General features: G+C 45.0%; 1 protein-coding gene across 1 annotated transcript in view; it reads left to right on the forward strand.

Annotated features, from left to right (window-relative positions):
- The window catches only part of FLACC1 (flagellum associated containing coiled-coil domains 1), a 245,081-nt gene that overhangs the window by 78,928 nt on the left and 142,351 nt on the right, over positions 1-23,802 (forward strand). Inside the window, exons 4-7 of the mRNA XM_069226071.1 lie at positions 13,294-13,427; positions 17,209-17,229; positions 17,514-17,607; positions 18,437-18,498. Coding sequence (XP_069082172.1) covers positions 13,294-13,427; positions 17,209-17,229; positions 17,514-17,607; positions 18,437-18,498 — 311 coding nt within the window. The remainder of the gene's footprint in view (positions 1-13,293; positions 13,428-17,208; positions 17,230-17,513; positions 17,608-18,436; positions 18,499-23,802) is intronic.

A 23,802-nucleotide genomic window follows, 5' to 3' on the forward strand; every position in this document is an offset into this window, starting at 1 on the left:
GAAGGAACATGGTCACTGTAGGGGTGACCAATACTGTACAACGTGCATGTGAAATATAGATACCTGTACATTGACAACATAATTGAATATAACCCCTGATTCGATATGAGTATGTCACTGTGATAAATTGAATGGATGATGCATAAAAGCAAAATGTTAATAAAAACAGTTTTTAAAAAAAAAGGAGGCTCCAAACCTTCAGGGGAACCCCGTTCAGCTCAAGACCAGTGTATCTGTGGGACATAGGAACTCAGGGGGCAATCATTACATTTTGCAGAGCGAGACCATAATTTTGTATAACACCACTGCCTGAGCAGTTAGAAACGTGGATTTTTAAAGAGTAGATGTGTTTAATCCAACGAGTAGCTCATGAGCTACTAAAAGCTTTCGATCTACCCATAAGTAGCTCTCCTGTGTGCACCCCAGGCTACAAAAACTGAAAAGTGTATATTTAAAACAAACATGTAAACTTGTTTGATGTGGTCAGTATTAAAATTCCAATAATATTCGTAGCTCTGGATGATTTTCATTAATCATAAGTATCTTTCACTGCAGAAAAGGTTGGAGACCCCTTATTTGATCTTTGGTGCCCCCCAACTAAGCTTATGCTAACAAAACTCTTATCCTTACTGCTCCAGCCTTTTTAACAGTGTTATGTAGTCCTTTCATTTATATAGTGTTTTGTACCACTGAATTTCTAAAAGAAGCTTACACTAAAAATGTCAGATAGTTGGGGCCTGCCCCAGCCACATGCATCTTCTCTGTCTCCGAGCTGAATCTATGTTGTTCCTAGTTCTGCCCCTGGAATGACAACAGAAAACAATTCCCCCAGCTAACACCTAGCCAAAGCATTGCAGAGGGCAAATGCATCCCAGGCCTCTTCTCTGAAAGGAAAAGGGTATCATCGATTCTATTCTGAAAAAAAAGAGTTCCCGATGGCCTCTCCAGCCATGCCAAGTTTCCCAGGTCCATGTGTGATATGCTGCTCCTATCCAGGTTTTTCTTTTAAATTCTGGGACGTGTAGTTTCATTTATTTCATTGTAAAACAGGACAACAAGAATGGCTGCTGTTCAACATGGCTAGACATTTATGGTGTGGAGTGCCGTAGAGTGGAATGGGGGAGTAGAGTGTTGGAGAGTTGATTTGTGGATTAATGTTGTAGAATGTCGTAGAGGGGAGTAGACGAGTGGAGGGAAGTAGCGTTTAGGAGTTCAGTGGCAGTGTCATACAGTGCAGTGTCATAGAGTAGAGTGGAATAGGGAGCAGTGGGTTGAGGTAGTGGGGTGGATTGGATTGGATTGGAATAGGGTGTGGTAGATTGGATTAGGGTAGAGTGAGATGGATTGAGAGGAGTGGGGTGGATTACATTGAGTGGACTGGATGGATTGGAGTGGGTTGGGGTGGTTTTAAATGGGGTAAAGTTGATTGGATTGGGGTGAATTAGAGGGGGTGGATTAGATTGGATTGGGGTGGGTGGATTGAATTGGAGTGATAGGACTGGGGTGGGGTGGATTGTAATGGTTTGGAGAGGGATGAATTGGAGTGTGGTGGAGTAAAGTGGATTAGACTGGCCTGGGGTGGAATGGATTGGATTGGAATGGGGTGGATTGGATTCATTGGAGTGGAGTGGAGTGGATTGGACTAGAGTTGGGTGGGTTGTATGGGAGTGGGTTGGATTGGATTGGACTGGAGTGGGGTGAAATGGATTAGAGTGGGGAGGGATGGATAGATTGCATTGAAGTGGGGTTGACCGAACTAGGATGGGTTGGATTGGATTGGGGTAGAGTCAGGTGGATCGGAGTTGACTGGATTAGAGTGGGGTGGATTGGATTGGATTGGAGTAGAGGGTTGGCTTGGAGTGGGCTGGATTGAAATGTGGTGGGGTGAATTGTATTGGGGTGGAGTGGATTGGATTAAGTGGGGTGGTTTGGTTTGGGTGGGGTGGACTGGACATGAGTAGGGTGGATTGAATGGGAGTGCATTGGTTTGGAGTGGGGTGGGCTGAGTAGATTTGATTGGAGTGGGATGGACTGAACTGGGGTAGGTTGAATTGGATTGGGGTACAGTCTGGTGGAGCAGAGTAGATTGGATTAGAGTAGAGTGGGGTGGATTGGAGAGGGGTGGATTGAATGGGCTGGATTGAAAAGGGGTGGATTGGATTGGGGTGCAGTGGATTGGACTGTGGTGGGTTGGATTGAATTGGGGTGGGTTGAATTGGATTGAATTGGGGTGGGTTGAATTGGATTAAATTGGAGTGGGTTGGATTGGATTGGATTAGGTTGGGTTGGATTGGGGTGTGATGGGTTGGATTAGGGTGGATGGGTTAGATTGGAGTGGGGTAGTTTGCACTGAGAAGGTTGAATTGGATTGAGTCAGGTGTATTAGATGGGGTGGGCTGAACTGGAGTGGGCTGAACTGGAGTGGAATGGACCGGAGTTAGGTATACTAGAGTAAAGTGGGGTGTACTGGAGTGTGGTGTATTGGATTGGGGTGGGGTGAACAGGAGTGGAGTGGATTGGACTGCAGTGGGATGGGTTTGAGTGGGGTGTATTGGTTTGAGTGGGGTGGATTGGATTGGGATGGGATAGATTGTGGTGTTGTTGTTTGGGGGGATTGGATTAAGGTGGATTTGATTGGATTGAGGTGGATTGGGTTGGGGTGAGATGAGGTGGCGTGGATTGGAGTGGGTGGATTGGATTGAGTGTGGTGGTTTTCTTGTAATGGGGTGTGCTTTTTGGAGCAATGTAGAGTTTGGTGGATTGGAGTGGACTGCATTTTATTGGGGTGGGTTGTGGTGGGTTGGACTAGAGTGGGGTGGATTAGAGTAGGTGGATTGGTGTCGGGTGGGTTGGAGTGGATGGATTGGATTGGTGTGGAGTGGATTAGATTGGATTGGAGTCGGATGAATTGGAGTGGAGTGAGGTGGATTGGAGTGGGTGAATTGGATTGGTGTGGGTTGGAGTGGGGTGGATTGGATTGGAGTGGGGAAGTTTAAGGTGGTTTGCAGTGGAGTGGATTGGATTGGAGAGGAGTGGATCAAGGTTGACTGGACTGGGTTGCGGTGAATTAAATTGGAGTTGGTTGGGTTGGATTGGAAATGGAGCGTGGTGAATGGATTGGATTGGAGTGGGTTGGATCAAAGTGGGTGGTGGGTGGATTGGATTGGTGTGGGGTGGATTGGAATGGTGTGGATTTGACTGCAATGGGGTGGATGGGACTGGAGTGGGATGGATTGTGGTGGATTGGATTGGGGTGAGGTGGATTGGAGTGGTGTAGGTAGGATTGGGGTGGATTAGCGTAAGGTGGATTGGAGTGGGTTTGATTGGTGGATTGCAGTGCATTGGTTTGGAGTGTGGTGAATTGTGATGGAGTGGGATGGATTGGATTAGGGTGAAGTGGATTGGATTGGATTGAAGTGGGGCGAATTGGAGTGAGGCAGATTGGAGTGAGGCGGAGTGGGACAGATTGGAGTGAGGCAGACTTTTGGATTTGAGCTGGGCGGATTGGTGTGAGGCGGAATGAGGCAGATTGGAGTGAGGCAGACTTTTGGATTTGAGTAGGGCAGATCGGAGTGAGGTAGGTTGTATTGGATTGGAATGAGGCAGATTATTTTGGTTTGGGGCGGCAGAATGGATTGGGGCGAATTGTTTTGGAGTAGGGAAGATTGTTCTGGATTGGGGTGGGGTGGATTGTTTTGGATTGGGGTGGGGCTGATTGTTTTGGATTGGAGTGGGGAGTTTTGTTTTGGATTGGAGTGGGGAGTATTGTTTTGGATTGGAGTGGGAAGTATTGTTTTGGATTGGAGTGGGGAGTATTGTTTTGGATTGGAGTGGGGAGTATTGTTTTGGATTGGAGTGGGGAGTATTGTTTTGGATTGGAGTGGGGAGAGGATTGTTTTGGATTGGAGTGGGGAGTATTGTTTTGGATTGGAGTGGGGAGAGGATTGTTTTGGATTGGAGTGGGGAGAGGATTGTTTTGGATTGGAGTGGGGAGAGGATTGTTTTGGATTGGAGTGGGGAGAGGATTGTTTTGGATTGGAGTGGGGAGAGGATTGTTTTGGATTGGCGTGGGGCGCATTGTTTTGGATTGGCGTGGGCGGATTGTTTTGAGTTTGAGTGGGGCAGATTGTTTTGGATTGGAGTAGGTGGAGTGTTTTGGATGCACTGGGGCGCAGAGTGCTTTGGATTGGAGTGGGGAGTATTGTTTTGAATTGGAGTGGGGAGTATTGTTTTGAATTGGAGTGGGGAGTATTGTTTTGAATTGGAGTGAGGCGTATTGTTTTAGATTGGAATGGGGCGTATTATTTTGGACTGGACTGGGTCGTATTGTTTTGGATTGGACTGGGTCGTATTGTTTTGGATTGGACTGGGTCGTATTGTTTTGGATTGGAGTGGGGCGTATTGTTTTGGATTGGAGTGGGGCGTATTGTTTTGGATTGGAGTGGGGCGTATTGTTTTGGATTGGAGTGGGGCGTATTGTTTTGGATTGGAGTGGGGCGGATTATTTTGGATTGGAGTGGGGCGGATTATTTTGGATTGGAGTGGGGCGGATTATTTTGGATTGGAGTGGGGCGGATTATTTTGGATTGGAGTGGGGCGGATTATTTTGGATTGGAGTGGGGCGGATTATTTTGGATTGGAGTGGGGCGGATTATTTTGGATTGGAGTGGGGCGGATTATTTTGGATTGGAGTGGGGCGGATTATTTTGGATTGGAGTGGGGCGGATTATTTTGGATTGGAGTGGGGCGGATTATTTTGGATTGGAGTGGGGCGGATTATTTTGGATTGGAGTGGGGCAGATTTTTTAGGGTTGGAGTGGGGCGGATTTTTTAGGGTTGGAGTGGGGCGGATTTTTTAGGGTTGGAGTGGGGCGGATTCTTTAGGATTGGAGTGGGGCGGATTCTTTAGGATTGGAGTGGGGTGGATTCTTTAGGATGGGAGTGGGGCGGATTCTTTAGGATTGGAGTGGGGCGGATTCTTTAGGATTGGAGTGGGGCGGATTGTTTTGGATAGGAGTTGGGCAAATTGGAGTGGGACATGTTGGATCAGGGCAGATTGTTTTGGGCTTGAATGGAGTGAATTGTGTTGGATTGGAGTAGAGTGGGGTGGATTGTGTAGCAGTGGACTGGGTTGGAGTGGATTTTAGTGGTGTGTGCTGTGTTGGATTGGAATGGGTTTGATTGGATTGGAGTGGGCTGGGGTGAACTAAAATGGGGTGGGTTGGAGTGGACTAGACTGGGCTGGATTTGGCTGGACTGGATTGGATTGGAGTGGAGTGGATTGGATAGAAGTGGGATAGGTTTGGGTGGATTGCATTGGAGTTGATTGGTGTGGGGTGGATTGGATTGGGGTAAGGTGGCATGGATTGGAGTTGGGTGGATTAGATTGAGTTGGGTGGTTTTCTTGCAGTGGGGTGGACTTTTTGGAGTGAGGTGGAGTTGGGTGGATTGTAGTTGGGTGGATTGTAGTTGGGTGGATTGTAGTTGGGTGGATTGGACTGGATTAGAGTGGACTGGATTAGGGTGTACTGGATTTGATTGGTGTGGGTTGTGGTGGGGTGATGTGGATTGGAGTGGGTGGATTGGTGTGGGTTGTACTGGAGTGGATGAATTGGATCGTGTGGGGTGGATTGGATCATGTGGGCTGGATTGGAGTGAGGTGGATTGGAGTGGGTGTATTGGATTGGTGTGGATTGGATTGTGGCGAATTGGGATGGAGTGGGTGGATTGGATTTGTGGGGAGGTGGATTGGATTGGAGTGAGGTGAATTGGAGTAGGACAAACTGTTTCGGATTGGACTGGGGCAGATTAGAGTGCATATTGATGTTGGGCAGAGTGGAGTGAGGCAGACTTTTGGATTGGAGTGAGGCAGATTGTTGTGGATTGGTGTGGGGCAGATTGGAGTGGGGCAAATTGTTTTGGATTGGAGTGGGGCAGATTGGAGGGGCAGATTCTTTGGATTTGAGTGGGGGCAGTATGGAGTAGGGCAGGTTGTTTTGGATTGGAGTGGGGCAGGTTGTTTTGGATTGGAGTGGGGCAGGTTGTTTTGGATTGGAGTGGGGCAGATTGTTTTGGATTGGAGTGGGGCAGGTTGTTTGGGATTGGAGCGGGGCAGATTGTTTTGGATTGGAGATGGGGCAGATTGTTTTTGGAGTTAGGGCAGGTTGTTTTGGCTTAGAGTGGAGCAGGTTATTTTGGTTTGGAGTGGGGCAGGTTGTTTTGATTTGGAGTGGGGCAGAATGTTTTGGATTGGTGTTTTTGCAGATTGTAGTGGGGCAGATTGTTTTCAATTGTAATAGACTGGATTGTGGTGGATTGGAGTGGGGTAGATTGTGGTGGAGTTGGTTGGATTGGATTTGGGTGAAATGGATTGAATTGGGGTGGGGTAGATTAATTGGGCTTGATTGGGGTGCATTTAATTGGCGTGGGGATGGATTGGATTGGAGTGGTGTGGACTGTGGTGGATTGTAGTGGGGTAAATTGGGATGAAGCGGGTAGATTAAATTGTGGTAAAGTGGATTGGATTGTGGCAGATCGGAGTGGGGCATACTGTTTTGGATTGGAGTGTGGTAGATTGGAGTGGGGCAGCTTGTTTTGGGTTAAAGTGGGGGCAGATTGGATTGGGGTGGAGCAGATTGTTCCAGATTGGAGTGGGGCAGCTTGTTTTTGGAGTGGAGTGGGGCAGGTGCTTTTGGAGTGGAGTGGGGCAGGTGTTTTTGGAGTGGAGTGGGGTAGGTGTTTTTGGAGTGGAGTGGGGCAGGTGTTTTTGGAGTGGAGTGTGGCAGGTGTTTTTGGTTTGGAGCGGGGCAGATGTTTTTGGTTTGGAGTGGGGCATATTGTTGTGGATTGGTGTGGGCTGATTAGTGTGGGGCAGATTGGAGCGGGCAGATTGTTTTGAATTGAAATGGGATGAATTGTGGTGGATTGGAGTGGGGTGGATTGTGGTGGGGTGGATTGGATTTGGGTGAGATTGATTGAATTGGAGTGGGGTAGATTGGATTGGGCTGGATTGAATTGGTGTGGGGTGGATTGGATTGGAGTGGTGTGGATTGTGGTGGATTGGAGTTGGGTGAATTGGGATGGAGCAGGGTGGATTAGATTGGGGTAAAGTGGATTGGATTGTGGCACATTGGATTGGGACAGACTGTTTTGGATTGGAATGGGGCATATTGGTCTGGGGTGGACTGGAGTAGAGAAGATTGTTTTAGATTGGAGTGGGGCAGATGTTTTTGGATTGGAGGGGGCAGATGTTTTTGGATTGGACGGGGCAGATTGTAGTGGATTGGTGTGGTGCCATTTGGTTTTGGGCAGATTGTTTTGAATTGGAATGCGGTGTATTGTGGTATATTGGAGTGGGGTGTATTGTGGGGGATTGGAGTGGGGTGGATTAGATTTGGGTGAGTTGGATTGAATTGGAGAAGGGTAGATTGGATTGGGCTAGATTACATTGTTGTGGGGTGGATTGGAGTGGTGTGGATTGTGGTGGATTGGAGTGGGGTGAATTGGGATGGAGCAGGGTGGATTAGATTGGGGTAAAGTGGATTGGATTGTGGGAGACTGGATGGAAGTGGGGCAGATGGTAGTGGGGTGGATTGGAGTGGGGCAGAAGTTTTTTGATTTGATTGGGGTGGATGTTTTTAGATTGGCTAATGTTTTCTGGATTGGAGTAGGTAGATTGTTTTGTACTGGGGTTGGGGAGACTTTTGGACTGATGTCTGTTTTGGATTGGAGTGGGGCATACTGTTTTGGATTAGAGTGGGGCATACTGTTTTGGATTAGAGTGGGGAATACTGTTTTGGATTAGAGTGGGGCATACTGTTTTGGATTGGAGTGGGCCAGATGTTTGTGGATTGGAGTGGGCCAGATGTTTGTGGATTGGAGTGGGCCAGATGTTTGTGGATTGGAGTGGGCCAGATGTTTGTGGATTGGAGTGGGCCAGATGTTTGTGGATTGGAGTGGGCCAGATGTTTGTGGATTGGAGTGGGCCAGATGTTTGTGGATTGGAGTGGGCCAGATTGGAGTGGATTGGGTTGGAAGGATTGGAATGTGGTGGATAGGATTGGGGTGATTGATTTGGATTGGATTGGTCTGGGGTGGATTCGTTTGAGTGGGGTGGATTGCTGTGGAGTGAGATGAGGTGAATTGGAGTGGATTGGAGTAGGGAGGATTTGATTGATGTGGTGTAGATTGGTGTGTACTGCACAATTAAAAGCATCATTTTGGAAATTATACATAAGATCAAAACAATGTCAATTTGCAATATTTAGAACAAGATAATCATCTACTTTTGAGAACAGTGCCCAGAAGCAAATACAAAAGAAAACATGAGTGCAAAGTGAGAAATGAAGACTTGGCAAACTCAAAGAAAAGAGTTAACTATAGAAAATGAAACTTTGCAATTTTGTTTGTCCTGCAGGACACATTTTTATCAGTCACACGCCTTCTGTTTGCAGGGCACTAAAAGTTAAAAAGAACAAAATAGTACCTCAGTCATGTCGGGAGCAATGGACTGGCATTAGGTTGAATCAGTCAGTGCTTGGTGGGCCAGATTGCTCCACAGACAGAAACGGAAATGATGATATGCCTGCAGCGACCAATTATGAGGCTGTAAAGAAGAGTGCCATGCAAGCCAAGAAATGGTACGCATCAGGGGGGCTCCGAACCCTTTTTTGTTTAAAAGAGTGTCTCCCAAGTGAGGCCCATGCGATAGCGCAGGCTCGACCCTAAAAACGACAGTGGTCAAAAAACAGGAAGGGCACATCAGATAGATCTCCACATGGTAATTATATAACATCAATACATCCACAATTCCATTATTACTGTTGCCTTAAATCCTTTTGTTTGGCACTGACTGGTGCGTGATCTAGCAGGCAGTTGTGCCCTCTGTCCAAGGGGAAAACAAGGTGCCACTTTCTTTAAGAGACTGGCAGCCTCTGATTTATGGTTTTACCCACCCCAGTAAACTTCTTATATTTAATAAATTTCTGTTGCTTTTATGTTATGGCTTCATAGTTTTTTTCTGGCAAAAATCGATTTTAGTCTGTTTTTAACACCTGTGTGTGACTGTGTCACATTTATGAAAAGTTTGAACATTTAAAAAAGAAGAAAACACTTCAAATTTAGGGCCTGTGAAGTTTCAACTTCACTCATTTATCATTTTATGTCTAAGTTACAGACAATTTTAGCTATCTTTAGTCAGCCCCTTGCTGCTAAGTGAACAGCTGCTCATGATTGGATGGCTCTGTTGTTTGTCATTTACCTGCTCCTGATTTAATGGTTTTCCTCTCTGTTCTTATCTGTGTCCCGCCCAGGAGCATTTCAATCTTGCACTGTTCTGACTGAATGAACCTGTGCTTGTCAGAGGGAACACCTTTTCCTTCTTCTGTTGAGCACTCCCCTCCCATGTGTTACCTTTTTCTTTCCCTCTCAGTGTCCCACTCCCACCAGACAAATGTCTTCTGCTTTACTGCTCCCCAGTATTCTCACCCAATCTCATTGGTTTGTTATTTTGTTATTTTTTATTTTTTTAGATCTTGCTTTCTTTCTTTTTGCGCCCCCCACCCCCTTTTTAATACATGACAGCTGCAAAGTGGGGCTGGGGCCCCTTGCTGCCTTTTTCATGCTTATTTTTTTACAATTTATTTTGCCATTCTGACATGGCCTTCTGCCATGTTAGGACAGTAGATTAAAATGGCTGCTATTTGTCATGACGCCTGAGGATACCTACATCTTGAGGCACACATGCGCTTGCGCCAAGGCGCGCTCATGCATCACAATGCAGGCATGCACATCGGTAGTCAGCTTGGAATTGGATTCTTTTAATATATTAAACATTCCAACTGTCAGAACCCCATTTAGAGGGCCACAGGCCAAGGAGCAGCTTCTGGCCAACTGTGATGCATGATTCCACCTACCCATGATGGTCGGTGCCCAGTCTACTATGAGCTCTGAGCAACATGGCCAAGAACCACTTCAGCACTTGACTCTCAGTGGCAGCATCGGTTGAGCAGTCCAAAGCTTCTCAGGGAGGAGATAGGTGCGGGGTGAACTCAAGTTCACAACTTAAAATACATCCCCCAACGCCAAAAAATGATTGTCCCGTCAAATACTTGCTTTCATATGAATGGTAGTATTTATATACGAACGCAGATACGACACACCATGTATAATATATGCAGTCTTCATATAGAAGGTATGCTAGTGTTACTCGAGTCAGCTTTCAAGTCCCATTTACCTGTCTAATAACAATGGTTATTTCCCATTTACCTGAGGAGATATCCAACCTAAGCCCATCTAGTGAGTTCAAGACTCAGGATTTCCGCAATGGCTTTGAGACAGTTCAAGCATCCCCGCGCCGTAACGCATTAGTGAGAGCAAGTTCTTATCTGCTTTTACCCGACTGCCGATGCGGAGGGCCTGTGCACTGCACAAGGGTGGATGCTGCAGCGGAGGCTGTAGACAAACATTTCTCTCCTCCTATCACAGAGTAAGTCTCCCTGAGTCTGGTGGCAGGTTCTGGGCACTCTGGATTTGGGTAGTTGAATTGTTGCTCTTCCTCTGTAGGTCACAACCCGCATATTCTTCATGGCTGCATGCTGTTCCAAGGCAACTGCCCTTTTTACTTCACCATGGCCGCTTCCTGGCACTCAGGGGGTCGAAAACAGCTGCACCCATGGCAAATGCCACTTCAGGTCCCAACACTGCTCAGAGTGATGGCCCTCCTTGTGATACAGTGATGCACCAGGGTGATGGCCCTAAATCTTCAATGTGGACCCCACTTGACATTCAGGGGTTATGAGTGGCACAAATAAGGTGACATCTCTGTTTATGCTATTTCACTGCACAGGGCAACAGCATTTCTCTTGTTACAGCATGGCACTAGGGTGATGACCCTTATACTTCTAGGTGGTCCCTACTTGTCAAACAGGAGTCACGAACAGTGCAGACAGCTTGATTGGTGCAGCAGTCCTGATGGATAAAGATCTCACACTCCGCAACTGGGATCCACTCATCAGGATCGTCACTGGACCTTTCTCCATCAAGGAGATCTCCTTCTCCTCACAGGGTCGTCAGGTCTTGGGTCAGACATAGGCTAGTGCTCCAGGCTCCACGTGGGTGTTCTTGATTCCTGTGGGTGATGTTCCCTCACCCATCAGGAAGACTGGCAGACACTCAGTTCCCCATGCTGGTCACAACAGACAGAAGTCGTGCTGAGCTTCTTGATGTACAGCGTCAGTTTGAAAATTTGGAAGCCTCAAGCTCCCATTATTATAATAAATGGCCAAACACCAGTGTGATTTAGTGACTCACAGCTCTTTGAAATTCATGTTTTGATTGTTGCTCCTTTTGAGGTACTGCTAGTGCTGCATCCATCCTGACATAGACCATGGCAGATAACAGCAAAACTTTGCTTGAGTGGGCAAGTAGGCCTCGCTCCCATTGCCCATGTACAAAGACTTGGCCATATTACTGATTACTTTCTACAAAGCAGTATGCTACAATCACTGTGGTTGTGCTACTTAGCACTTGATAGGGGCAGTAGTCCTTCACTACCATGAGAGTAGCATATTGTGTGCCCCTGCCTGCCTAACTAGACCGCAGTTTGTTAGACAGGCCTAGGGCATGGTGCATACGGGGGATCAGTGTTCACTCATACCCAAAAATAGTTTCTATGGATCCATCTATCACCATAGTTGAGGATTGAGGGCAGGGATTCACGCCTATTACTATGTGAGGGACTTCTCTGTCTCAGCATTGGCAGCTATGCATCTGCATGCACTTAGACACAAGTATTCCCATGGCAGTCCCAGAGAGCATTAGTAAAACCAATAGCTTACTCCTTTCTAAAAAAAATATTTGTAGGCATTTTTTATTTGATAATACAACTTACACTAGAAAAGGAAACCGTATATGAACAATAACAAAGGGTTGGCACTGTTGCACATAACTCTTGTTAAGGTATCCCCATTGCCATAAGGCTTGGCCTTTTTAAGTTGAAGTTTAGCAGCTTGGCCATTGCTTGTTTTGTGTAATGCAATGATGAAGAATTAGATCTTTGAACTACTGTACCATTCATCTTCTCTCGGTCTGATCATATATAGAAGATTAACCTCCCAGAAATTGCTTTTTGGTTGCCACTTTGTAGAAACACCAAGAAAGTCTCATGTCACCTAAGGAGTTTGTGAGTTTGAACTACAAATGATATCCAACCTTTAATAGTTATGTGAAACACAACACTTGTATCTAGTTTCTATTTGCTTTCATACATATTTCTCTAAGTTTCTACAGCGAAGCCTCTATAAACCCTTTTGCATTTATGTCATAGGTTGATCCATCACTTAATAGTAGGAGTTAACAGCATTGGTCCAAGAAAACTAAAGCCATACAGGATTTCCAGCATCTTCCCATGTGATAAATGAAATGGGATGTCGATAAATACTGAACGGTTATCCCGAAAATCTATATAACCACACAGGGGTTAATTGGGAGTATTTAGAGGCCAGTGATTAATTACTCCCAACATATTGCAACAACACAAAAGGAATGCCTTGGGTCTAGAGAGACTTGTCACATTGGATGGGTCACAGACAGTGTCTCTTGATTAAAACAAATCTCTGTTTTTATGACAAATCTTCACACACCCTTGGGTGGCATGCTTCATCATAGGGTTCCTCCTCACACCACTTCCTAAAGGTCAGTGGTATAGTCTACACGCCCCAGACTGTGGAGGAGCTCTTATGGTCTTCTATGTAGGGTAGGGCCCTTCGTGGGCTTTAAGATGTGGTTGAGATTTAAGGACGGATCCTTCCGAACCTGATGCATTCCGTTTGTGTTGTTATCCTGAAAATCTGGCATATATCCAGCCCATGTGTGTTAGGCGCCTCTACTTCACTCTTCACTGAGTTAAGGGTCTGGCTATTTGCAATGAATAAGCTTTGTAAATCTGTTGAGATCTTTTTGTAATTAGTCCTGGTTGTCTGATGCCTTCGCTGCCTTCACAAATTGCGCTCTCTCTTATCTCCATACGTTAACAGTTTGACATGCACTTATTTACCTAGGTCCACTTCTAAGCAATTGTATTTTGTGTAATATTGTGTTATTTTGTGGAATATTAACATAGATGTCATACAAAATGAATTATGACAGAGGTATTCCTTTTGCAGGTTTGTAACGTATTTACTTCATAAAATGCTTGAAGCAATGCCTAGTACCCTAATAATGACAATAACAAATGTCTGTCAGTAAAATACATAGATTAGGTTACAGACTAAGAGGTCCGGTGTCTTTCTGCAGAGCTCGAGGGAACACCTTGTTATCTCCCCTGGGTATTGCATGACCCGATGCAAAGAGAAGATCGCTGTGACTCTGGATGAGGACTTCTTTGGATGCTTCTTGGATGAAAAACCGAAATCGCCCTGTCCAACCAGGTCATTTTGTATTCACTAGAATCCATGTGAACACACAGGACACTTGATATACTCACGGCTAAAGGACACAGAACTCCTAGCTACTAATGGCAAATCAGGCATGTGCCTAGTGTTTAATGGCTTTAAAGAGCCACCCAAAGTGAAGTGGGCAACTCACTGGCAGTCTAACACGTTCCTCTCTCAGACCACTTCAGTGAGTCTTTGCATGTCCTCCATCCTGCTCCTTATATTTATGTTGATATTGTGGCCCACTGACTAAAACGTCCCCTGGTATGTGGAGTCACCACTGTGTGTATTTTTAACCAACAAACTGCAGATACTATCATCTCAGCACACATTTAAGAAGCCCTCCTTTAGCCAGACCCATTCCCGTCTACTTTTCTGGCATGGTACTTACGATCCCCAGCTTTTTCCCCTACATAAAAAACATAACAGCCAAGGGCTGTGGCCGAGATTCTATATGCACATTTAAAGGCATCGGAGTGGAAAAATAGTGTCATGCAGTTTCCAAGGCGTGATTTTAAGGTGCGTGGATAATGCCACCTCCAGCCTGTTAATGCGCATGCAGGAAACATGTAAAAGAAAGGCTGGTTCCACCAACTGGATCAGAAAAAGAGGTTGGGAGTGGGTGCTGAATTATCTTGTGCTCTGTTTTCACCAGAAAGCCCATTTCTTAGAAATCAGTCTTTGCAACTGAGGAAGGTTGTCTAAAACAATTGAGTACCTGGTGAGGTCTTCAACCCTCTTCATGGCCACCCTATCAGAGGCTAAAAAGGTCACCTAAGAAGATAGATGCCACATAATGAATAGGTAATATGGAAAAGGCCAACACTGTGGATTTTGGTCGTAAAAAGCAAAGGCATCAATGATTCCTGGATAAAACATGGGTAGAGGAAGTACCAACTTATAGATATCTTGGAATGCACATCACATTTAATTTGGATTGGAGGGGGCATTTAAATGTAGTGAAATCACTGGTTTTATCAACTAAGCAGGGTTACAGAAGTTTAGTAGAAGTTATGGAGAACCGACCATGCAACCAGCCTTAAATGCATACAAAGCAATGTTTCAATCAAAATACCTATATGGTTTTAAAATGTTACATTTGAGTGGGTTTCAAATCTGGAATAGATTGGAGGTCCAGTGTTTAAAAGCTCTTTTGAACCTCCCGAAATCCTCCATCATTCAGACAATAAGAAAGGAAACAAGATTTGTAAAGTTATTGATACATTTTTAGAGTAGATTATTCAGGAGAAGATAAAATTGCTTTTTATGTAAAAAAAGAAGTTAAACAGTGATCTGAGGTGGGCTGCCAGTCTAAGGGGGCAGCTAAAAACAATAGTTGATCTTCCTTTATTAGACTCTCCATCTTTGGGTGGCTCCTGTGAAAATTTCACAATTAGAATTAAATATGAAAATTGCAATTATGTCACATGAATAGGATTTAAAATATTTGCAATCAAAGATCTTCGTGTGACACCTGATAAACTCTTGTTGTAATGACATCATGTTTCTATATATTTCTATGTTACCAGTTCAAGGCATGACATACAAAATGTTAAAATGTAGGATTGCGGTCAATCCTACCTGTACCATGTTATCTATTATGATGCAGGAAGCTGTGGGAAGGTATTGTAAATGGGGTTTGAATATGAAATTCTCAAGTCTACTGTTTTTTATGGATGCTTACGTTTATAAAGCAGAAATACTGAGAACCTTAAAACTGATTTTGATTACGCTTATGCATTCATTTGAAATAGTAAATGCTGTTGGGAAGGATTTGCAGGGAGTAATAAGGAAAGAGATTCCTTTCTAGCTAGATTTTATAGAAAAATTGAGATAAGAATAATGATTTGCAGATGTTTTACTGCATTGCAAACAGCGACTCTCTCTTAAAGATTGTGTTCGCCCCTCGGTAAGTGCAGCTTTCTTTAATTTTTTAACGGGGTGCCCTCGCCCCCTTTCTCCCCTACCCTCCTGTTGACAGTCATTTCACCACCTACAACTGCAGTGCTATTTAATTATGCGCTGCAGTGAAAGCGGTGAACACCTGTTGGCAGAAAGAATGCCTCCCGATGTCTGCATACCAAGAGTAATGACCGGTCATGCATGATATTCAAACGTTTAGAGGATGTTATATGTAAATCATTTTGTGGCTGCATTTTTATATGTACAGGGTGATATTAGCAAATGTTATGTTAATAATGGTAGTTCCTTTTGTTATTTTTGTGTTGTAAGACTTTAATGGCCTATTGTCCCAATAAACTCAACTTTTGACTTTTAATGACTATGAAGAGGTATTCTGAAAACCTATATTGGCAGTTGATAATAGGACAGTGGATCACAAAGGACCCTTTGCGCAATGAGGTGAATATCCCCAGAAGCGCTGTTCAAGTTCTCAATCTTCTATATTGCACTGGCTTCTGGTAGTAAGATGCTGATGAACACAACTGGTCAAGTGCCTAAGAGTTTGGCAAGCTTTAACTATTTCAGACGATAAGACCACAAATCGTCTACAACCAACCAGGCTGAACGTTTTACCGCCTTTCCCTTAATTCAATGTGGACTCCTATGCAGTGCTGTCTTCACGTTCAGCCTAGAGTCTTGTACAGATATTATTTATTTCCTACTACAAATTTCTCCAGGTTTGGGAAACATGCTGTATGTAGGACGTGCAGAAAACATATGTCAGCTTTTTTCCTGCCACTTCCTCCCACAGTCCCTTGCTTTTCTTTATAAAGTCTCAGGGACAGCCGTGCAGTTGAATCTACATGGAGCCGAAACATATTGAAAGCCTGATTCCCAAGCTCACCCACGCCATACCTGAAAAAGTTTCAAACTATAACCATATAAGCAATCACATGGCATTGCAATCAATACCATCAAAGAAAAACAGCACAAACCTGTGCGCAAAAACAACATGGTTTCTATGTTTCCTAACAAGACGTGTCTTTTCAAAATTAGAGACACAGGCAAGCAAGAGAAACATGGCGTGATATGCAGTGAGAAATAGAAGACTGTATTGGTTTGCTAAGAAAAGTATAGTTTAGCCGGGCACAATGTCAGTTTCCTAAAGATAAGGGGCTCCATCACAGGGTCAGTGCCAGCAGTACCCATCTCTTGTCCATGGGATAGAGTGAAGGCGACAGTGGCAAGGCTAGAGATAGTGGACACCTTCTACGATGTAAGATAGAGGGTAAAATAATGCATCAGGGTTCCTTAGAAAGTCATAAGTCCACCAGTTAGATGTTTTAAAAAGGATCACTTCAAGGATGAAGTTACCTTTCCAGAAGCATAAAATGGTCGTAGGGCTGTGGGATTAGGATGAAGGCACGATTTTCCTAATGTCCAATTTAACTGATAAAGGGACCAGTTATTTGAGCCACTGGTTTATACGTTTAACAAGACTTGTCCGCGGTACGGATACTTCAGTTGAACAACTCTGACAATATCAGAGCTTGTGGAAGCATGACGGGATTATGAAAGGATGTGCCGGGTGGTAATATGGAGTGATACAAGTTAACTATTATGTATATCTGGTGCACATGACCTGTCTGGCGGCCACCAGAATGCTGCTTGATAAAGTAGTGAGGCTCTCAGCCCTTTTCCTTAGCTGATCCAGATGCTGACTCCAGGCTGAGATGGCGCCTTGAGTGCGTGATGTTTGCATACTGTGACAACCTGCCGGGTTCAGGCAGGGTTTGTTTATAAATGAATCTATAGTGCTTTCTCTGGCGAAATCTGCAACATCTTTCAAGTAACTATTTTTTTCTGATCATAGGTTGGAGGTGAACAGTGATCTGTAAGTACTTTTATTTATAAACTTTCCTTGATTCTGTATGTTGGTTAATCATGTTGTGTGTTGATAACTTCAAAATAGAGTGGATGCTCCATTGTGGAAATGAAGAAGTGAAAGGCTGCTGTTGAAAGGTCAGTAGGCCCTGGTCACTGGAGAAGAGTCAGTCACATGTCAGTTCCAGCTCCTGTGACTCTCTCCCTCAGAACTTCAGCGTCATAACATTTCTGCGGGACACCATGCTTTTTCTTGGGCGAAGATTTCACAATAATCCGAGTGCTTTTCTGTAGGGAGGACACCGTGAATGACTTGCAGGAGCAGATTTCGAAGCTGATAACAATGTTGGAGCAGGAAAGAAGGGATCATCGCGAAACACAGAAAAATGTGAGTTCTTGGGTGCCTCAATTTGTTTAGTTGTCTCAATTTGAGGGACACTAAAGCAGAGAAGATACACGTTTACTCATTTAATGATGAGTCTGGTGGGTTGTGGGCTAACATCCAATCCAGGAATCTGCGTTTTTTCTTCATGGTCCTGGCAGGTCCACTCAGCATTTCATTCTTACCTTGTTGATAAAAAGAGTACCACTGAATTGGGTAACAATAAACATTTATTATTTAGTGCCAAGAAGCTGCAATGTGTGAACAAATGCTTTACAAAATGCATGTTATGAGACCTGGGAGAGAAGGTGGACGCTTGTACCCAGACCTCTCGCTGTTATTTGTAGAGCTCATGTTCACACTGAAAACCCACTAACCACATCAGCTTGATCTCGGTGGTAGGCTTGGGGTGTGCCATGCATCAATGGCGTCTGCTATGAGACTCGCTCTGTTATGCCTTACCTTGACAGGGTTTGCTGCATGTCCGGCTCCAGAACTAGCCTGCCAGGAGGTTTGTTAGTGTGCACGGTACTCCTTCCTACCTCTGTCTCGGCCTCCACTTCTTATGTAGGATAGGGCTATAGGAATGGCGGCAAGTTTTAAATATTGGGAATAGTCTTGGATTAGTAGTCCCTGCTTCTACTTGTCCAGGAGCAGGGTTGGGTGTGAGTGGTCCCATGAGGCATGGTCCTTGGAGCCGGCTTAGTTTACACACATATGCTTTCAAGCCTGCATATATTATTGATCTATCAACATCTGATCCTTTACATTAATGGGTGGGACTGGCTAGTTACCATTTCATCAGGACTGTAGCTTGTTTCCTCTTTCTCGTCAGATGAAGGCATTACAAGAAGGGATGAGCAAGGAGCTTCAGCAGAAGTGTGGAGCAGAGGTCAGGTACTACCAATGTGAGAGTCTCGGCTCATGCTGCTATGTTCATTTGTAACCTCATTTTAATGCTGTCTTTGTAGGTGAGTGGTATATTAAAGGTCAGAAGAACACACTGAAACCTAGAAACATTATTATGTAGTCCCAGCTAATGACCTCCAGGCCTATCCAATCTGCCTGTTTCCCGTCCACTCTAGACATGTAATCCAGGTGCTTTCCCCACGCATTCCCACCGTTATTGGCCTCCCACGCCTTCTGCACTCATGCATTCATGTCTGCCACATTTCTGTGGTGTCTCTGCCAATTTACCTCTCACCCGAATAAAAGGTGTTCTATTTCTCCAGAGGTTTCCCAAATAATTGGTTCGGTGAGTACTCTTTGGCTTGCACATTCCACCACTTAGATTGTTTCTTCCCCTTAAAAATGTCAATGTTTATCCTCTATCCTGGTTGCCTCCAGTGTGCTCATATTTCGGATCTGGAGATTGTCCTCATAGAACTTGTGATTTAACTCTTACACAACCTACTTATGGTCTGCCTTTAATCTGTCTTCACCCTCATGCTGTTTTAGCTTAAAGACGAGCGCAGATGTGGCCTCCTAACCGGGACCGTGTGCTCCCGATGACGCCCGACCAGTGATGTCCACGAATAGTATCTTCCCTTTCTGCGGTAATGCCTCCCCCTGTGAACATGAATATTCCTCTTGTCGTCAGTGTAATGGAGTCACACGGGCTAAGTGCTCTTCTATTGCCTCCACCTTGATCATCTCCATTGACCTTTAATGGAAATCCATATTGCAACAGCAACCAGGAGTCGTCATTGACAGTCAGTATGTAGGAAGCCAAGAGCCTTCATTAATTTAGACCCCATATAAAGACAACCATAAAGAGATTCAGAGAAACTGCAACTTTGACCAGCATTCCATTCATCTTGTAGAACTTATATCACAACAGTTCAAAGTAATGTCTAGGGTTAAATGCAAAATAACTCATATTCTGTAGCACTGTAGCCTTCTAGCTTTCCTTTTGTCGGCACATCTCATTGATCTCATTGCTATTTCACAGGACTGAGAATGAAGTGCAGAGTGTTCATACTTTTCTCTAATCTGGAGTTGGATAGGGGAGGCATCTACTGAAGCCTCACTTACTGGTCTCGGATGCTCTCAGCTAAGCTCGGTGGTAGACTCCTGCCCTCTGCATGTACAAACGCGACCAGTACATTCTTCATGGCCTGCAGCGGAGAGCTATAATCTGTTATTCTGCTAGAACAGGACAAACAGACCAGTTGGGGTCTATGTGTGAGAACAGCTTCTCCTCAACCTCATTCCCTACAAGGTAGTTTCAAGATGGCTCCCAGACTCCTGGTGAAGAGGTGAAGTTTCTCTGGGCGCCTTCTGTGTGGGATAGCATTAAACAGACTCCCTGGAAGTGAACAGAGCTCCATCCTCTCCCACTTCACCGTGCCTGGGACACCTTAGATTCCCATTCGCCAAGCAGATCTTCTGGATCCTCCAGTGTCAGGTGACTCTCCAATGAGCGATCCACCTTATTGCTGATTTGGTGCAAACATTTTCAAAGCCTGAAGTCTATTTATGTCTAACTTCTAAAAATACTGGCCATTCACTGACTGCACTAGCCAGTGCGAGCTCTGCGATGTTTTTGTAGATCACAGGAGCCACAGTAGGTTACAATTACATAATGGAGAGCAGTGGACGGCACCATTGTTAGTACTTGTAAAGCTAATTTCTGTCATCTGCCACTGGCACGCCCTTCCTCAACCCTGGGCTGTCTGGGCGCTATATATTTCCCTATGCTTCTAAGGGTTCCGTCGGACTGGTGCAGGTTCAGCGAGTGATGCTTCTGCTGCACTGTCCACGTTTCCCAGTCCGCAGTCCTTGTTTTAGTGTCTCCCATCCTATCTCAATTTTAGTGTTTGTGGCGCCATGTCCAAAAGCCAATAGTCATGCCTCCCAGTTCAAGTCTGTATTAATGTTCCTGTGTCAGTGTTTATCTTCCTGACCCAATACTGGGGTCTCCTTGTCTGAGTGACAGTGGACGTGTCTCCCTGTCTCGTTGTCAGTGTCTCCTTGTGTCAGTTTCACTAGCTTCCTGCTCTAGTTTCAGTGTTGGTGTCGCGATGTGACCGTGCCAGTGGTCCTGTCTCCCTGTCCCAGTGGTCCTGTCTCCCTGTCCCAGTGGCCCTGTCTCCTGATTGCAGTGTCGGTGTTTGCGTCTTGCCCCAGTGACGCTGTCTCCTTCTCCCAGTGTTTTTTTAAACAAACTTTGTTAAAGATGTTATAAAAATAAAATGAATAGAGTTCAGCATTACGTCTGACATAGGGTACACATGGTGTACATGATGACGCTCACACGAAGTTTAAGTTAAGCAAGGTATGACATTTCCATGTTTTCTGTGTCCTTATGTGTGACATTTCAATGCCTTATGGGTGATACTTTGAGTTACACTTAGTTCTAGGTAGAACAAAATAGGTATGTCCTTCCCTAGACCTGCACCCAAGAAGGTAGGGAAGAGGTTTACGGACGCTGCTCCTAGCCGAGAGGGATAGCCATGGCCTGGAAGACTACCACAGGCCCAAAGTGGAAACTTGGGTTAAAGAAGTAGCATTGTGGCCTGCGCTGAAGAGCGCATGTTAATGAGGGAGGAGGCACGTGGGGTCCGTCGTAGGCCTGTGGTTACCCTGTGGTCGAAGGTGGCCGATGAATGGGCGTTCCCTACGGCTGTGGATGAACATGTTGACGACAAATGGGTTTTGCAGGGAGCGACGGTTGACCTTGGCAAGCAGAACGGATTTTGACTCAGGGTTTCCCCGACTAATTGGGAGATTTGTGCCCCTTGATACAGACAGTTTGCACGGTACTGGCCGCCCACCCCCCCCTCTTCTAGCCCACTGTGCCCACCCCAACACAGCGCTCACCCACAGACCTGCGGCTGACTTTTCGACACCCCTTGAGAAAGTAGTTTTATACTGAATACAGTTTAGTTCAATTGTTAAGATTTTTTTTATTTTTTTTTCCATACTAGCACTGCTGTCGCGTCCCCGGCCCCCACAAGGGTGCTCTAAGTTAGGTTACCACAAACGGAGAACTCGGCTATTCCTGATGGTTTTTGCACCCCGTCCCCGCACTGCACATCACTGGGCCTCCGGGACTGGACTTGTCCCCCACATGGTCCAACATGATCAGGGCTAGCCCGAGCCTTGTCTTGGGCCAATACTTGTGTTGATAATGGGCGCGGGCATAGACCAACGCCTATTCTGAAGTTTCAGAAAATAAGAATTATATGAAACCTTAAAATGCTGTCGATTTATTGTATGCTTTTTGAATGTGTATTCTGTAATGCTCTTGAAAACTTGCCAATAAAATATAAGAATAAAAAAAAATAGTTATGTCCATGAAATTAGATCAATATTAAACTTGTATGTAATGGTCACTGCCTTAAAACATCACAACTGCCTTAATGCAGTGCGACGTGCTCTCTGTTAAAATTCATATAATGTCCGACAATGTGTAAGTCATGAAAGGCAAACTAAGCTGTAGAGTTGTCATAGGCGCTGCGTCTGCCGCCCCCACCCACTCCGCTAACCCATTCCCCTCACATACACTTATGGAAGTGTGCAGTGCTCCAGTTAGAATGTAGTTACAATGCCTAGGATCTAGAAGTATCCATTTATTGTCAGGAAAACCAATTAAATCTGGTACTTTTCTGCCCCTGGAATGCTCTGAAACTGCAATCCCCAGAATGCATTGCGTCATTAAATGAATGCTCTACGTCACTCAGCTAGCAATTAAATAATCCCTGAATTTCTTATCAAAAACAATAATGTTCTAGACCTGGGATGGGTGCCAGTTGAAGGAGGCTTTGCCAGGATTCTGACCTGCGACCCCACTGGGCAGCTCAACACAGCACAGGCCTAAACTACAGATCTATTGAACGGAATAGCTTCTACTGAAGTTTTGCTTAAGTGGATAGAACTACAATAAATGTATATGACCCAGTCATGAAACAATCCTGCTCTCCCTGAAACTAGCTTAATAACGTGACCGGTCAGTATTCAAACATAGTGCTCTGTTTAACTTGCTTTCGAAGCACAGCTTCCAAGCGACCTCATGTAATATCTTACGGCAGCCACTGCTGATTTTTTAAGAGCACTTTGCACTCTGAGATGGGTATTTTCACCTCTTATAACTCAGTGCTTAAAATGCAATGTCCGCCCTCTGTCTGCAACCTCAGTCAAGCCCCTACCCAGTGAAGGCCACATGACAGCAGCTAAGGAAAAGATGGGCCTGGGCCGATCCGCTTGATTGCTCATCTACAGCACTGATAACAGTTGCGTGACAGTTCCTAATCTTTTTGGAGCTGCGAGGAAATCCGTTGTGGCCATGATACTACCCCAAGATGCGTGGCAGCAGGGCTCCAAGAGGTGCGGTTTTTCAGTAAATCGTAGGCAGAGCAAACGGTTTACGGGTTTGCTGTCTGAGTTCGTAAAAAACATGTGTGAAGAACCAGCACACTTTCACACCTCCTCAATTCTACTAGGGCATCTTCTCAGGGGGGCTAGGATGAAATCCTCTATTTGGTGCCCTCACTAAGTACATTCCCTCACCATTCGCCTGACCATTCCAACATTGTGACTTTTGCTCACAGGCCTGAATCCTGGCTATGTGATCCCTCTGGTCCACTCACCAGGCCATTAACTTTAATTCTTGCAAATAATAATCACAGGTATTCAACCGATTCCTACATATGTCTATGTCGTGATTCCTGTTAGGTCGTAGGTGCATGGCATCATATTTCTTGGTGAACTGGTCCAACACCACTTCTTATGTATTCCGTGCTGTGAAGCCATCCACTCTAGTGTCTGTTCCTTTAGAAAGGCTGTCACTGCCGATGACTATCTGATGACATCTGATCACCACATATTTACCTTGTGTCTAAGAAGCCTTCCATCATACTGCTGTTCTGTGCCTGGCTAAGAGTAGAGCCATGCCTGCGTATTTATGCATACATTTCTTCTTGCTTGTATATAGCCTTTGAACATACATCCAAGCAACATGTCAGGGAGCCACCAATTTCACTCTAATTCATCAAAACTTCTGTCCAATATTGTGCAGTACTGCACAGCCCCACATTGTGTGTACATAATTCACATCAGTCACGTGCTACCTAGGACAGGTGGCTGATCATAGTCTCTCTGAGTGTACCACATTAGGCCACGTTTTGTAACACTGATATTTGTAGTCACCAAGAGGGAACAATTGTGATTGGTCTGCCCCATCGCAGAGGTACAAGCTGC

Source organism: Pleurodeles waltl, chromosome 3_1 (genome assembly GCF_031143425.1).
Source record: "Pleurodeles waltl isolate 20211129_DDA chromosome 3_1, aPleWal1.hap1.20221129, whole genome shotgun sequence".
NCBI lineage: Eukaryota > Metazoa > Chordata > Amphibia > Caudata > Salamandridae > Pleurodeles > Pleurodeles waltl.